This window comes from Lycium ferocissimum, chromosome 7 (assembly GCF_029784015.1).
Source record: "Lycium ferocissimum isolate CSIRO_LF1 chromosome 7, AGI_CSIRO_Lferr_CH_V1, whole genome shotgun sequence".
Taxonomy (NCBI): Eukaryota; Viridiplantae; Streptophyta; class Magnoliopsida; order Solanales; family Solanaceae; genus Lycium; species Lycium ferocissimum.
The window spans coordinates 59,535,930-59,552,430 of record NC_081348.1 but is presented as its reverse complement, the minus strand read 5'-3'; the positions used below and the strand labels follow the sequence as shown (position 1 = coordinate 59,552,430).

The following is a 16,501-nucleotide window of genomic DNA, read 5'->3' as shown; positions in this document are numbered from 1 at the left end:
CCTTTTTAAAAAGCATGCAAAAACCTTAAAAGATGTACGATGAGTATATATAAAGGAGGGAGCACATTTTTCTCTTCCTTTTTTGGTTTCTGTTTTCTTGTTCTACTTGTATCAGAGCGTTAACGCAAATATCAATGAGATATTATAACATGGAAAAAGTATTGTTAGATCCACGGTAGGACGTACCATCTTTTTCATTCATCTGTTTTGATCAGCATTAAATTTTCATTTAAAAATGTTGTTGCAAGCACACATCAAGGCAAATAATGGACCAAAGAATGGGCAAGTAAGAAAATTATCTCATGACTCATATCTCAAAAAATAAAATAATAAATTCATAGCTAGGCGGCAACAATAAATTTATTGCAACTGTAAACTGCATAAATTGTAGTAGCAAATTGGACCCCATAACATTAATTCCCCTCACTTCCCACCTATCCCTTTGACATAAAAGCTTTGCCATAATGCCCATTATCTAACTCCAAAAAAAACTTCAATACATATACACACATAGATGCAAACATGTTTGAGTTGCACTTTTTGGAAGTTTATAAACTGAAAAAAAATATGTGCTGATCATTAGAGTCATCATTTCATGACAAAGAAATCTTGTCATTATATATAGTTTAAAGGGTACTTGTTTTTTCTTGTTGTTTTACAGAGTTCTTAATTTGGAGATGGATGGAATGGAGATAGAGGTGACAAGTGGTGATATTGAGAAAGGGGTATTGCATAATCAAGGAGTTGCATACTTAGTATGGGAAGATCTAACAGTAATGTTGCCAAATTTTGGGCATGGACCAACTAAGAAGTTGCTTCAAGGTCTAAGTGGTTATGCTGAACCTGGTAGAATTATGGCTATTATGGGTCCTTCTGGTTCTGGAAAATCCACACTTCTTGATACTTTAGCAGGTTTTCTTCTCTTTAACTCTCCTCCCACTTCTTTGGAATATATGGTGACGGCGTTTAAGTCAGTTTGCGTGTGCACGTCAATTATTTTATAAGGGGATCTATTACTCTTGCCAGCACATGTGCTAGTAATCTGCCCTCTAAGTATTAGGCCAAATGGAAAAAAATAGCATCTGTTTCTTAGGATTTAACTCTGATCTCTCATGATTTTCACCTAATTCAGTCTCTGTAAGACACATCCTTGTGCCCAACTTCTTGGAACCTATATATTATAATGATGGTGTTTAAGTCAGTTTGTGTGCATCTTGATTATTTTATTGGGGATCTATTACTCTTGCCAAAGATAGGTGTTAGTAATCTGCCCTCTAATTATTAGGCCGAATGAAAAAATCATGTCTGTTTTCTAGGATTTAACTCTGATCTCCCATGATTTTCAACTAATTTAGTCTCCATTAGACACATCCTTGTACCCAACTTCCTGGAACATACTTATATATTATAATGATGTTTGTTTAGATCAGTTTGGATGCACCTCGATTGTTCTATCAGGAATATGTTACTCTCGCTAGCACAGTTGCCCTCTAATTATTAGGCCGGGAAAAAAAATCATATTTGTTTCCTAGGATTTAACTCTGATCTCCCATTATTTTCACCTAAGTTAGTCTCCATTAGACACATCCTTGTGCCCCACTTCTTGGAATACATTTGTGCTTTTTGTTTGTTTGTTTTCCCTTTTTCACATTATTTTTCAAGAATGTCATCTTTTGGCGCTTTTTTGTTGGGTGTGTGTGTGTGTGTGTGTGTGTGAAGAACGAAATTTTTGAGTTATGTTTTATGTTTAACAACGAAATTTTTGAGTTATGTTTTATGTTTAACATTTTTTTTTAATGAAGGATCCCTGTACCCCAATGTTGACAAAATGTAAATATAGTTCATGTACACACTGCCAGTATAAAATGTGAAAGTAGGCTTTAGTAGGGTAGATATATTAAAACTGGAAGAATAAACCTATGTATTATTGGGTTTAATATGCCAGATTTGTAATTAAAGGTCGGCAAGGTAGTTGGGCAGATGGACAGTTCATTAAGATATGTGAATCTCTAGCCACATACTTACTATGGGTTGAAAAAGGCTTTTCTGGTTTCTAATTAATATTGACAGACTTTTATTTATTTCTAAGGTCTTCTATTCTATTGATCAGGCACATTTTTTTTTCTCCCATTATTTGGAAAATAAGAATATCGGATACCTGTATTTTCACATTTAATGATGTTTTTGTAAGTGTAGTCACGTTATAGAAAATAAAAATGGACTTGGTGATCCAGACGGGATATGAAACTATGGATTATTCCAAGGTTTTCATTGCAAGTTCCTATTGACTTGGTGATCCAGTGAGGAATATAAATTCATTTAATGCTGGAAATAATTCATAAAACTATGTAATGAATTCATGGAATAAAAGCTGAAGTTGGTTCGAATTTGATCATCTCCGGCAAGTCCATGATGTGAACATTATGAGTTTGAGTTCGAAATTCTACCATAATCCGTTTGATTTAATCAGTTCAGAATATATTATTTGTACTTATTTAGTGTAAGTAATTTTTTTTTAAGGCATATACAGAGTTTGAGCTAATAAACCCGTAAATAAAATGAGTAGCATTAGTACTAAGTTGTGAATTTAGATCCAGTCAGGAGGTCATGTGCTGCATAAATTTTGTTATCTGACTCTTTGATATCAGCCCCAGCTCAAGTACTCACTGAATTTATTGGTGAAAATAAAAAAGAGTGGAAAAGTAGATGATCATATTCACCTCTTAGTGAATTAATATATCTGCACAATTTGCTAAATCATGATTGGCTTTGGACTGCAGGTAGGCTGTCGACAAATGTGGTAATGACTGGAAATATCCTTCTCAACGGGAAGAAGAGGAGGTTGGATTATGGCGTTGTTGTAAGCTATTCTGATTTAATCTTTTCTTCCATACCACATGTTTGCTCGTAAAAAGTTCTCAAATCTTGAATGTCAATTTCTCAAGATTTACAACAAACAGTTACACGGTCAAACCTCTCTATAACGGTCATCCTTTATAACAATATTTCACTGTAACATCCGAGTTTTATTTGGAACCTATTTCAATGTTATATTATATTATATTATATTATATTATATTATATGTTCTGTACAACATCATTTGGCTATTGCAGCCCAAAAATATCTGAATAACGACGCCGTTATAAAGAGGATTGACTGTATGACTTTTTCTAGAAAGAACATAACACTTTCTATCATAATAATGTGACGGGTGAGCATGTTGAAGTTAAAGACCTTCTCCAAAGTGCTCAATAAAAAAAAAATAAGATTATTACATTGTTATCAGAAACTTTTTGTTGATAACCGATTTTGACGTGTAACAAGGATCGTAAATAAAATCAAAGGTGATTCTTCTTTATGATCTTTTTGATGAACTGCCTGAATTTTACAGGCTTATGTTACTCAAGAGGATACGCTGTTGGGAACTCTAACACCAAGAGAAACAATTACTTATTCAGCCCATCTTCGACTTCCAACTAGCATGACGAAAGAAGAGGTAAACGACATTGTGGAGGGGACAATAATGGAAATGGGGCTAGGTGATTGTGCCGATCGGTTGGTAGGAAATTGGCAATTAAGAGGAATAAGTGGTGGAGAGAAAAAGAGACTGGGCATTGCGCTTGAAATCCTTGTACGACCTCGTATACTTTTTCTTGATGAACCTACCACCGGTCTTGACAGTGCCTCAGCGTTCTTTGTTGTTCAAGCTCTTAAAAATATTTCACGTGATGGAAGAACGGTTATCTCGTCTATTCATCAGCCTAGTAGTGAAGTTTTTGCCTTGTTTGATGACCTCTTTCTGTTGTCTGGTGGAGAGGCTGTATATTTTGGAGAAGCAAAATTGGCAGTACAGGTAAGACGCGTAATAAAATTTGTATGATCTTTTATCTTAATAAAGACGAGCGTATTGAAAATTTTACTTTCAAATTGGCATCTGCATTCTAGAAACTTGTTAGTTTCTTTGTTAGAATTGTTCTTTCTGATGAGATTGAATTTAATATTTACACATTGTTATTGATTTTTCAGTTCTTTGCTGAATCGGGATTTCCATGTCCAAGTAGGAGAAATCCATCCGATCATTTCCTACGTTGTGTTAATTCGGACTTTGACGTCGTCACAGCCACACTGAAAGGTTCACAAAGACTCCGGGTATGACTATTGTTGACTGTTGAGACATAATATAATTAAGTGATAAAGGGTCTGTTCTTTCGGACTGCTTTAATTTTAGATAAGATGAGCACACACTTCAACAACTGCTACTATAGCTATGCAGTTTCCTGTTATGACCACTCTTGTTAGTCTTTTGTTATTTGTAATCAGTCTTCTATATCAGCTTTGACTTCAAAATTGAAGCTGGCTATTGATTCCCTTTAAGTGTCAGGATTTAGACTTGTTGATGCATTTCTCCCAATGAATTTGTGACATGAAGCACTGGCAAAGCCTTCAACATATGTTTACCACGTTCTCAAAAATATATAAATTGAAAATTTTAAGATAAAAGTGCTCGAGGTGTTACTTCAGAACTATGATTCCAGATACACATACACTGAAAATCCATGGACTCAAGTGATGGATTTCTAGTTTTTCTGTTGGCAATATAGAAAATCTTTATCCCAGTATAAGGTGGGATATCCCAGAACTAATTTTGGGATTAATTTTGTACCATGTTTGATATAAGGTATAAAATTATCCCAGGATAAATTTATATCTTCTACTAAACAAAGTATAAAATGAAGCCCATACTTAAAGATGGGATATCCCACTTTATCCCATTAACCTTGAGATTATTTTATCTCACCTTTTAGAGGGGAGAAATTAGTCCCAGGATTATAATCCTGGGATTATAATACCAGGATAATTTTGTCCGCGTACTAAACGGCCACATACGGTTTTACATGTCACAATCAGAAACTTTTGCCAGTATAGTTTTACTTGCTCTTCTATCTTTGATACCATTTAATTTCTAATTCATACTAACAGTCATTTATCTTCCATGTTTTGGATCATATGTTGTTTATACTTTTCTCAAAAGCTTATGCTCAAGAGATAATCTTTGTTGTTGTTATGCAGGAAACACATAAAACTGACTATTTAATGAACATGGCAACAGCAGAAATAAAAGAAATGCTTGCCAGCAAATATAAGCACTCAGCATACGCAGCAAGGGCCAGGTCACGGATGCGAGAACTCTTGGCCACTGTTAGTTCCTTTTCCCACTCTTCATATGTGATTTCCCCCCCTTTGTTTCACTGCTTTTTACACCTCGGAGATAACTGAAATTTATGCCACACAACCTGCAAAGTGAGAATGAGTGCTGTATTTTGATTTGCTTGTCTAATAAAACGCACAGCCATTTTATTTGTTAACAGACAACTCATTGAATGCTCTACACTGAAATGCTTCCAGCAAGCATGTATATTTTGAGACTCTAAATATAGTTAACATACATCTAAAGAATTATAATTCTGTTAACTTCTCAAGTATCACGGGGAAGAGTTCCAGTAGCTGTAGGAATAAAAAGTTTATCGCAAGTGTCAGTCCGTAGGATGAAGATCTTCAAGTGCTGGAAACCCTTGGAAATGTTAGTCAAATCATCGTGCAAAACATGCTGAAAAATTGTCTTACACATATCTGATAAGTGTTATATCTGATAAGTGTTCTTTGTGTGCAAAATTTCTCTGTTCTGGATGTGATTTGCTTTTCATGTCGGCTACTTTTCTCTTCTAAACTATTGAAATCTAAATTACTTAACTTGTGAGGTGATATTGAATGTTTCGTTTAGAATCAAGACCGCTCCCCATAAATGGAAAAGCAACTCTGTTTGTTGACATGCTGCAATAGCTAATAGAAAAATGTGACAGGCAAGCTTCCATCAAGTATAGTTTGAAATTCTCAAAACATTAGCATTCTTCTAACTTTTTGCTGTTTAAACAATGAGCATTTGTCTAATGTTGATAAGTATCAAAGAAAAGAGTTCCTACAAGAAGCAGTGGCGGACCTAGGATTTTTACCAAGTGGGTTCAATATATAAGAAATATATAAATAACACTGTATATACATATATATTTTTTAAAAACAGATTAAATATACATGTATATACAGTGTTATTTTTCAACGAAGTGGGTTCATATGAACCCACATAGGACCGCCCCTGACAAGAAGTATGCACTAAATTGTTCAATTTAAAGGCTCCATAATGCATCATTTTGCTTGCAGCAAGGAGTTGAGATTGAAATAGTAAAAGGAAGTCAAGCTGGTTGGGGAAAGCAACTTTCGACATTGACACGGAGATCATTTGTAAACATGTCGAGAGACAAGGGATATTATTGGTCTCGCATAGTAATTTATATCATTGTAGCTATTGCAGTTGGTACCCTCTTCTATGATGTCGGCACCAGTTACACAGCAATATTGGCTCGGGGAGCTTGTGGTGGATTTGTCACGGGCTACATGACTTTCATGTCCATTGGAGGCTTTCCATCCTTCATAGAAGAAATGAAGGTAAACAACTGTTTATTACTATCTTTAAAAAAAATACTGAACACCAGTGAAGTATCCTAACACAAACACCTAGAGTACTCTTAATGAAAGGAGCTAGTCCTAAATTGCTTATCCTAGGCCATTTGTTGACTCTCAAAAATAAATTGAACTTCGACTAAATTGTTTTTCCAAATATAATTTATGTTCCTAATTTTGAGTCGAAGATAAATTTTATCTGACTCGCAAGTACAAGACATGACAGCTAATTTTGAGTCTTTTTGTTGTGAGTTTTAGAGCATTTTAGGACTGATACTATATCTCGTTTACAGGTTTTTACGAAAGAAAGGCTGAACGGGCACTATGGTGTTGGAGCATTCGTTTTGGCAAACTTTCTCTCATCATTTCCATTCTTAGTTGCAGTTTCACTCATCACTGGGACCATCACCTATTACATGGTGTTTCGGGCTAGATTCTTCCGTTATGTTTTTTTCTGCCTAAATCTTTTCGGTTGTATCGCTGTTGTTGAGAGCTGCATGATGATTGTGGCTGCACTTGTTCCAAACTTCTTAATGGGAATCATAACAGGAGCTGGTGTGCTTGTAAGTAACTACTGCTTAACACACTTCTCATCTTATTTTATCTACCAAACTTGTCTAAGTAATTACACTCTCGCATTGCTTTATACAGGGAATCATGATGATGACTGCTGGATTTTTCCGTTTGCTGCCAGATCTTCCCAAGCCAATTTGGCGCTATCCGATTTCGTTTATCGGTTATGGGGCATGGGGTTTACAGGTAACAACTAAAGCAGCATGTGATCTATTTTGCAACTTGTGGAAAAATTTTCTTAGTACCTATAGAGATTTTGATCAAATTTTATCAATGAATGGAGACTAAAGTCTGTTTGGCCAAGCTTCTCCTAGGCCAAAAGTGTGCTTCTTTTTAAAAAAAAAAAAAAAAAAAAAAAAAAAGTGCTTTCTTTTTCAGGTGAGGTGTTTGACCAAGCTTTTTAAGGAGAAAAAAACTGCTTTTTTAAATAGAAGTAGGAGCTAACAAAAGTAGCTCTCTCCAAAAGTAATGTTTTTAAAGCACTTTTGAGAAAATACACTTAGAAACAGTTTTTAAAAGCTTAACCAAATACTAATTCTTGCTCAAAACTGTTTTTTAAATTTATTAGCTAAACACAAACTGCTTCTCGCCAAATGTACTTTTTGTAAAAGCACTTTTCAACCAAAAAAAAAAATAAAAATAAATTTTAGAAGCTTGGCCAAACAGTTTAAAACAGATTCTCTATGTATTAAGAATAGTTTTGACGAGTTCATAGAAGATGACATATTGATACTATTGCAGGGATCATATAAGAATGATATGATTGGACTTGTATTTGATCCGCTAATTCCTGGCGGAGATAAACTAACAGGAGAATATGTCATCACAAATATGTTCAAATTGTCGTTGGATCATTCAAAGTGGTGGGATTTACTTGCATTATACGCCCTCATCGTGATGTACAGGCTTCTATTCTTTATCATTCTCAAGCTAAAAGAGAAAGCTACGCCATTTTTCCGATCAATGTATGCCAAGAGAACTATGCATCAACTCAAAAAGCGGCCGTCATTCAGGAGGAAACCATCTTTATCACATTCAAAAAGGCAACATACTCTCAGGTCATTGTCTTCTCAAGAGGGTCTTAGTTCTCCAATCCCATAGAACTATATTACAAAGATGCTGTCATCTGATTACTGTTAATAATATCTCATTAGTTCATAAGATTAAACTTAATTGTCCTTGAGGTTTCATTTGTTGAACCATGACAATAAATTTGCTTCCATTATAGAGCCAGACAAATTGCTGTATCATCATCAGATATATATACACACAAGAGAAGTGTCCCTTCTTTTGCTGTCACCTAAATTGGAATTACTATTTCTTGATATTTTAGTTGTGTTGTTGCTTTTCTAACCTTCTGTCCTGCTTTAGCACATGGTATTGGAAAATGTGACTATATTTTTGGAAATTTTTGTACATATATATTTCAATCTTCTGAAATTATATTTCAGTAAATCAAAGTTTTGGTACCGCTTAGATGCACAGATTTATCGTTGTTGGTTGTGGAATACAATGCACTAAAGCCAACATTTGTAGCACATGCTAGCAGATAATATACTATGCCTTCTATTTGATACCACCGGGGTGTGGTAGGATGGTTGAAATTCTTCCATCCTTAGGTTCAAGCACTATTAATAGAGAACTTTTCTGTAAGAAGTGTTTGTTTTTTCTTAGTGGACTTAACGATGTGAATCTAAAATAGTTTGACCAAAGGAACTTTGTATATAACAAGGTTAAAAAGAAATCTCCTCTAATTTCTAATAATGGGACTTCCCTAGTTAGCTCGCTAATTAAGGGATTTATGAGAAGCTTACTTTGTCTTGATTCTTTGATATCGGTTTAATCTTTTTTCCCTTGCCTTTTTTTGCCAATTTTTTAAATTCGCCGTCTATTTTATTGGTTTATGGGTACATTTTATTAGTAGAATTGAACTCATGCATATGCGCCCGACAAAAAAGCCCAATGCTCATACACCAATGTCTCATGTTATACAAAATCCCAAAAAGGGGAAAAAAAAAAATGGGACTCATACAGATGCGCCTCAAATTTCAAGATAAAAAAACACAATGCTCATATACAAGTGTCTCATATCATATAAAACTCCAAAAAAAGAAAAAAAATACAAAAAATACTCATACATATGCACCTCATATTTCAAGACAAAAAGCACAATACTCATACACAGGTGTCTCAGATTATACAAAACCCCAAAAAGGGAAAAAATACAAAAAATGCGACTCATACATATGCGCCTCATGTTTCAAGACAAAAAAGGACAATGCTCATGCACAGGTGTCTGAACTTTACAAGCCAACCTCAAAAATCACATGATCTACTGCCATAATAATTGCTGAAATTACAAAAACAAATATCGCTTGACTTCGAAATTAGTTAATAATAGTTAATAACTTCGAAATTAATCAATAACTACATTTTAAAACTCAATTTCGCATATAATCTAACCCTAAATGGCTGCACATTTTCGACTTCGTTTCAAATTGATTCAACAATAGAAAAACGTTACAAAAAATCTAATCGTTGGTTAAAAACCGTAACCGCAGGCTAAACCCCCAATGATCACATATAAAACCACATTACAAGCTACTAAATTCAAAATAACAAGTAACCTACGTTACAAAATTGTACCTTCAATTTGCAGAAGATCAACTTGCAAAAGAATCAAAACAACTGAATACAAATGTTAGCAACGACGATGTAACTTCACACAAACAAAAGCGTAAAATAATGATATCAGCTTCAAAAGTAAAAAAAAGACAAAGTTGTCTTTTTACACCATTTTAAAATCAAAAGCGGGTAACGGTGCAAAATAAAATTTCCGCCGGGTATTACTTAAATGACGCCACCAAAATAGGCGCCACATGAAATTTTTACAAATAATTCTCATCCGGCTAACCATGACTATCATCGATAGATAATTAATGTATAACAAAAGTATGATTAATTAATACTTAGTATATAATATATAGTACATATTAATTATATAGAGACTAATTTCTCGACACATGCGTTGCACGTGTTTTCATGTTCCTCAGTACAAACTCTTCAAAACGGTATAGAGAGTATTAAAATCGTGTTTATAATGAGTAACATAAATTTCAAAGGGGAAAATTACAAGCTCAAGTTGATAAACAATATGAATCATATTGATAATCCAAACATAAATTAATTGAAATGACCAGACTCAAAACACTCAAAAACAAGCTATGCCTATCCAAGAACCAGATTGCACGTCAACAAATTTCGCCACATGTCAGTAAAAAATGAACTAAACTGGAAAAGAAAAAAAGAATAAAGCAAAACAATAGGTAGAACACAAAACATTAGAAGATAAGTAGATTGCATACCCCAAAAATCCGGTGATGAATTCTCCTGACATCTTTCAAATCTCAATACTCCAAACTGCCTAAAACATGATAAACAATCATTAATTAGTCATTAATTTTCACAATTCAACGCGATGAAGCACAAAAAGGTAACTTTTCTTTTTAGAAAAATGTGTAGCCATATCAAACATATCTACAGGGCGGACAAAGTCTACATCACATATTATAAATTCAAAATACAAGAGCGTCGTCAGCCGAGCAAAAGAACTTAGAGCAGAATTTGCTAAGGCATTACTTGTTAGAAGCAATTTTGATTCATCAGTGCTTGAGAATAAATTTCCAGGATTCTCATCTGTTACATTGTTGCATAAGCTGACTAACTTGTGACCGAAGAATCCCAGTTTTACTGTTGAATCCCAGTTTTACACAGTATTGTTTCCAAAGCAGCATGGTCATCACCAGGCTCAAGATGTACATACTCTTCAACTCCAAATTCGTAGCTGAGTCACTGTTTCTTCATCATCAATCCTCTAATTGGTCAATGTTAACATCCTCGATAACCAATCTGTCATTTATAACCAAAAGAGATTAGTTATCACTGCTCAAAGAGTCAAAGTAATCCCATAAACCAGGAAAATCTTGACCAATTGATGAATGATGTAATAACCTCTAACTACAGAATGGGAGTAGACCACCAGATAGCATATTGACATAATTCAAAGCAACAAGTTCCCAGAAAAAGAAAAAAAGTAGGAAGTGTGAAGGAAAACGCAAAGCTCCAATCTGTTACAACCATAACAAAATCTGCACTTGATAGAATTATATAGCATCAAACTAACTAATAAATGGCCCATAAGAGAAGTCATAAAGTACCATACTACTCCCTGATTTCCGGAGCTGATTTCTTTTCCCTTGATAACTTTTGCAAACTCCACCACCTTTTGATGGAGTAGTAGGATAGAGCTCCCTTCTTTTATGGTCATTTTTCTATAGATCTTGCTGTTTTACAGATTTTGGCCTTCCGTTATAAATTTAGCAAGATCCTATCCTTAATTATTATCTCCTTGTTTCAACCTTACATGCCCAAACAATTTGTCACAAACAAGTCAACAGACCCAAACCGATTCACCCAACAAGCTATTGAGTAGGAAAGTCTGCCATTGGAAGCCATAAAGTTGCAAAAGAAATACTCAAAATCATATCTAAGGTCATTTTACATCATGCAGGAACAGTAAAGAAACAGTAGTTAGTATGTAAATTAGCAAAATATATGTATTATGTTGAATTGATTTAGGATAATTTCTGCATAAAAGATGTTTTGGGCTGAAATCTTGAGTTTCTAGTCTTAGTTGTTCTTTGTTTTTTTTTTTTTGAGGGTGGGGAGGAGGAGAAAATGAAGCAATGCTGTTAAGTTAATTTACATATGAACTATCAAATTCAAGGCACTAGATCCTTTTAAGTTCCTAAGATATTCTATAGAAAAGGATATCCGAGAATAAGGTTCTGCAGAACACCAATACATTATAGGTACCTAAATCTAAAAAACTCACCAAATCAATCAAATGCTTGTTCTGTAGCAACAACACTATTATCTGATATGCATGTCATAGTTGTGCAATTCTTTCATCCAAGAAACAACACATTTTAGAGAGCTCCATAACACTATCACCGATATATGTACATTCTGTTATATCAACTTCCCCACATCCTCACTGCCACAGACTCTTTTAGATTGTTCAACCAAGCAGGTAAGTGTAAGTCCTCGTAGTTCAGATGATAGTCTTCAAGTTTTTGAAAAGAAGTTCCATTCTCCTTCAGTGGAACATCCAAATGGTGTTATGTTTTTGCTAGTTTCTAATTCATGTCCATTTCAGTATCTCCAAACTCAACCAAAGACAGAAAACTCTAAGAAAAAACCTGACGGAAAGGTCAGTATGCTAATGAGAAGGCATAATACATAAACAGGCTCTCAAAATTGGCCTCAGCTGGCAAGTATGCCCTCCAACTTTGGGTGTGCATGAGTAGGCACCTCAACTTGTCTCCACTCTGTCAGTTGAACACTCCAACTTACGAAATGATCATCTAGACACCTCCATAATTTGTGTGTCACGTCAGCATTTGTGTTTACATGTTCAACTTTATACAAGCTGAGGTGCCTACTTGTACACGCTCAAAGTTCGAGGTCATACTTGCCAACTGAGATCAAGTTTGAGGGTCTGTTTATGTATTATGCCTAATAAAAAACTCCCAAGATGCAATATAGAACATTACTTATCTTTTGCATTTTTGCAGATTGACAACACTTTTTTTTTTCTACAAAGGAATGAACTAGAATTAAAATAATTGATTTGGACATAGAAGCTACAAACAACAGCTTCAAATTTGTAGCTAGCATCCGTTATAACAATATATCCAGAATGAATCTCACAGAAAATATACATCTAATATATACAGATAGAGACACACACAATGACACAATATATGTGTGCGTATGAGTGTATGTATGTAAATTTCACTAATATGCAGGCGTTGAAGAGAAATGAGACCTAGAAGAATACCTTTTCTCAGTCATGACTGTATCTTATGGAATTGTTCAATATGTAGAGTTTCCAGAGAGATGAGGCTTTCCAGAGTTTTGCTGTTTAGTGTTCTCAGGTTGCTTGACTCAAGTCTTCAAAATTTTTCTATGCAGTTCCCCAACTTTGTCGCTATCATTTTCCTCAATAACTAATTCTCTCAGACTGAGGAGTTCCTGTAAACGCCACTTCTTTTGTCCATTCAGGGTTTATTGCAATTGACAACACAAAGCTTTGTAACTGAAGGGCAAACCCCCTTCTGGAAAGAATCAATTTCTGGACAATCACATGTCACCAATTTCTCAAGAGATGGACAATCACATGTCTACCTAAGTTCTGGAAGCACCTTTAAATTGGGAGCAACCAAACCTCCTAGCGGAAATGGCATCAGACTCTTGCTTTTGTGTTGAGTATTGATCACTGTTCAAGACTTTCACACTCTGAAATCCTTAAGCCCAGTTGGAATTAAAAGCCTTCTAGGCTTCAGGCGGTTACTAACCTTGAGATGAGTAACTGCGAAGTCATGGAGATTATCGCACTGATTAAGTTGGCAGTGATCCTCCAAGATGAGTTCCTGACATTTCCAAATATTCAACATTTTTAAAGAACAAAGCTTTTCTGGTAACTTTCCAATCAACTTTGGACAATCATTAATGAAAAGATACTCAAGTTTAGGGAACTCTCCTTTCCCTAACACATGCCATTCCTTCCACTCCGGCATACAATTAAATTTAAGTTCCACTAGAGATTGAAATGGCTCTTTTGAAGACTCACTTCCATAGAATTCTTCAGTCACTTTTGATATTCCATGCATCCCTTGAATGATAAGGAATTTCAGAGAAGGAAGTTGTCCTAATGCTGGCAACGAATCACAGTTATTGCAGTTCTCGAGAGACAAGTTCACCAGCGTACAAAATGATTGATCTCCTAACCAATTTGGAAATTTTGTTCCTCGATATCCACCTATTTTGAGCTCCTTTATCTTCGTACTTGGGCTCAAATTATCGAGTATGTCTCGCTCAACTTGTGAATCATCAGGTTCCATCTGACTCCACTCAAACGATAGTTCTTCAAGGTGCTCTTTGTTGCTCAATTTTGCCTTGGCAGCCTCCTTCCCATTGCCAACATTTTGCAGCTCTAAGATTGATAATGACCCATGGAGGTTGTGGAAGTCACCCAACTCTTCAATCCCCATACCATCACATCCACCTATAACACACTTAGCTCCTAATAAAACATTGATAAATTTCAACTTGCTTTCTTCTAGCCGCATTTTTAAGAGAGGAGAGGCTCGGATATCAAGATAACACAAGCTGATCAAATTTTCCATCTTTGATGGTAATGCAACAAGATATTGACAATGTGACAACAACAATGTTTGTAAGTTATATAGCACACAAGTTGAAGCGGGCAACTCTATTAGATGAGTATAAGAAAGGTCCAGAAATCTTAACTGATTCAGTTTGATGAACAAGATATCAGGTAGCTCGGTGATATAATAGTTAGACAATGATAACACTCTCAAGGATACCAGCTTTGGAAATATATTGTGTAGCACTTCCTTGTCCAGATGACACCAATTAAACATAAATTGATTTACTGGTAGCAACGTCCTCAATTGCTCTAGATTGTAGAGGAGTTTAAATTTCTCAAACTTTTCATGGTATTTCATAGAGTAAGATAGATGTCGAGCCCTTTCCAACAAATGAGATCCTTGGAGATCTTCCAACCAAAGACAGAGATTCGAGGACACAAATTGTGCCAAATCATTAACAAGGTCATGCATCATGAATTTCTTGGACTCCTGTTCGATTAACGACCTTGATAACAGTTCAAGAAAATACCTGTTGCCTGTATCTTCAATTGTTTTATCTGTTTGAAGTTGTTGCACAAGACCATTAGCAATCCACAATTGAACAACATATTCTCTATCAAACGCAAAATCTTTAGGAAATATTGCACAGTAGGCGAAACAACGCTTCAAATTCTGGGTAAGATCATTGTAGCTCAGTTGTAATGCGGGTAATATGCCTGCGGAAGAAATTAGTGATTGCTCCCATATTCCACTTCGCAAAACAATTCTCCACTCTTCAATCCCTGATTTTAGACGTAAGAGACCGGCTACTGCCTTTAGAGCTAAAGGCAACCCTTTGCACTTGTCTGTAATTCTTTTACCCACTTCTTGAAGTTCTGGATGTTCACGGAGTTCTTTATTCTTAAATGCGTGCCTCTCGAACAAACTCCAAGATTCCTCACTTGACAGAGTCTTCAAATACATCGGCTCAGTGTCCATCATCAAGGCAACACTATCCTTACGCGTCGTCACAATGACCTTGCTTCCTATTTCTCCTTGCACAAAAGTACTCTTCAAGTCAACCCAGTCAATATAGTTGTCGTGCCAAATATCATCTAAAACAAAAAGAAACTTTTTCCCTTTTATTTGTTTCCTCAGCTTGATTTGCATTTGATTAAGATTGTCATCAGCAATTGAGCCTGATGAACCAATCTCTTCCAGTAGTGTTTTTGTAACTTTGAGAGCATCATATTGTTCAGAAACACATACCCAAGCTGTCAAATCAAAATGGTTTTGCACCCTTGGATCATTGTAAACAACTTTAGCAAGAGTAGTCTTGCCAAGCCCACCCAAGCCAACAATAGTAATTACACTTGGTTTTTCACCATCTATATCAACAGAAAGTAGGCGATTAACCAATTGCTCAATTTCATTTTTCCTCCCATACACATCAGATTCATCAACTATAGATGTCGTAGGGTGTCGCTTAGGAGTTTCATGTTTACTCGAACCAGAGTTTCCCAGCTGGCGAAGGTTACCAATTTGTGCTTCCAAGGCTTTCAGGGTATGAAGGATATCTTCGACCCTGGGCATTATGTTATCAAGAAATTGATCACTCACCAGGCTAGTTTCTCCCGAGTATTGATGCTGAGCTTCCACCTTTTTGGAAAAAATAATTCAAAGTTGCAGGAAATCAAGATCGGTTAGGATTTGATATTTTACTTTATGTCTAGTTAGAATTTATATAAGAATAGGTTTTCCTATTTTAAGTCAAGTAGGTTTCGTACTATTATAAATAAAGGTGTTGCTAGCTACTTTCATAGAGTGATTGAGTTTATGAATAAAATACTTTCTTCCACACCTTGAGCTTGAGAACTTGATAGTTGATCTCTTCCAATAAGTTTTCTGCATCGTCCACAGCATCTTGGAGCTCACTTAGCCACTCAGTTACGTATCGATTTGATGTCTGTAACTTGTTATCCAGCACTGCTTGAAGGCCCAACAAAGTCATCCTCAGCTTGTTGAAAAGACTAAGATCTTGTTTCCGTTTCTGAAAAATATTATTCAGCCAATCGCCACGAGGAGCCAGACGATCAAAGATCACGTTCAAGGCTGAGGAGAGAAAAGAACCTCCAACTGCTAGGCCAATATCCATTTCACTGTAATACTGTTTACTCTGCTCAATTGCTCAGCAAAG

The 16,501-nt window shown here is 35.4% G+C and overlaps 2 protein-coding genes across 2 annotated transcripts; one reads left to right on the top strand and one right to left on the bottom strand.

The window, feature by feature from the left end:
- The first annotated feature begins 476 nt into the window (after window positions 1–476).
- Window positions 477–8,417, top strand: LOC132065780 (ABC transporter G family member 15-like). Its single transcript, XM_059459317.1, has 9 exons — window positions 477–912; window positions 2,781–2,860; window positions 3,393–3,854; window positions 4,028–4,150; window positions 5,072–5,200; window positions 6,218–6,502; window positions 6,811–7,080; window positions 7,169–7,276; window positions 7,832–8,417. The coding sequence occupies exons 1-9, from the start codon at window positions 678–680 to the stop codon at window positions 8,189–8,191; spliced, it is 2,052 nt and encodes a 683-aa protein (XP_059315300.1). The 5' UTR covers window positions 477–677; the 3' UTR covers window positions 8,192–8,417.
- LOC132065779 (putative disease resistance RPP13-like protein 1) lies at window positions 5,173–16,289 on the bottom strand. The gene is made up of 5 exons (XM_059459316.1): window positions 16,166–16,289; window positions 12,993–15,889; window positions 10,632–10,999; window positions 10,456–10,514; window positions 5,173–5,295 (listed from the first exon to the last, which is right to left on the bottom strand). Exons 1-2 carry the CDS (start codon window positions 16,225–16,227, stop codon window positions 13,444–13,446), a joined length of 2,508 nt encoding a protein of 835 aa, XP_059315299.1. The 5' UTR covers window positions 16,228–16,289; the 3' UTR covers window positions 5,173–5,295; window positions 10,456–10,514; window positions 10,632–10,999; window positions 12,993–13,443.
- Window positions 16,290–16,501: the final 212 nt, after the last annotated feature.

Bases quoted from the DNA above. Each gene is read 5' to 3' on its own strand.
- LOC132065780 (XM_059459317.1), top strand. From the start codon at position 678: ATGGATGGAATGGAGATAGAGGTGACAAGTGGTGATATTGAGAAAGGG. The intron at 2,861-3,392 runs GTAAGCTATTCT...TGAATTTTACAG, and splicing joins GGTTGGATTATGGCGTTGTT to GCTTATGTTACTCAAGAGGA. The intron at 7,081-7,168 runs GTAAGTAACTAC...TGCTTTATACAG, and splicing joins TAACAGGAGCTGGTGTGCTT to GGAATCATGATGATGACTGC.
- LOC132065779 (XM_059459316.1), bottom strand. From the start codon at position 16,227: ATGCTGTGGACGATGCAGAAAACTTATTGGAAGAGATCAACTATCAAG. The intron at 15,890-16,165 runs GTGTGGAAGAAA...CATAATGCCCAG, and splicing joins ATCAAGTTCTCAAGCTCAAG to GGTCGAAGATATCCTTCATA.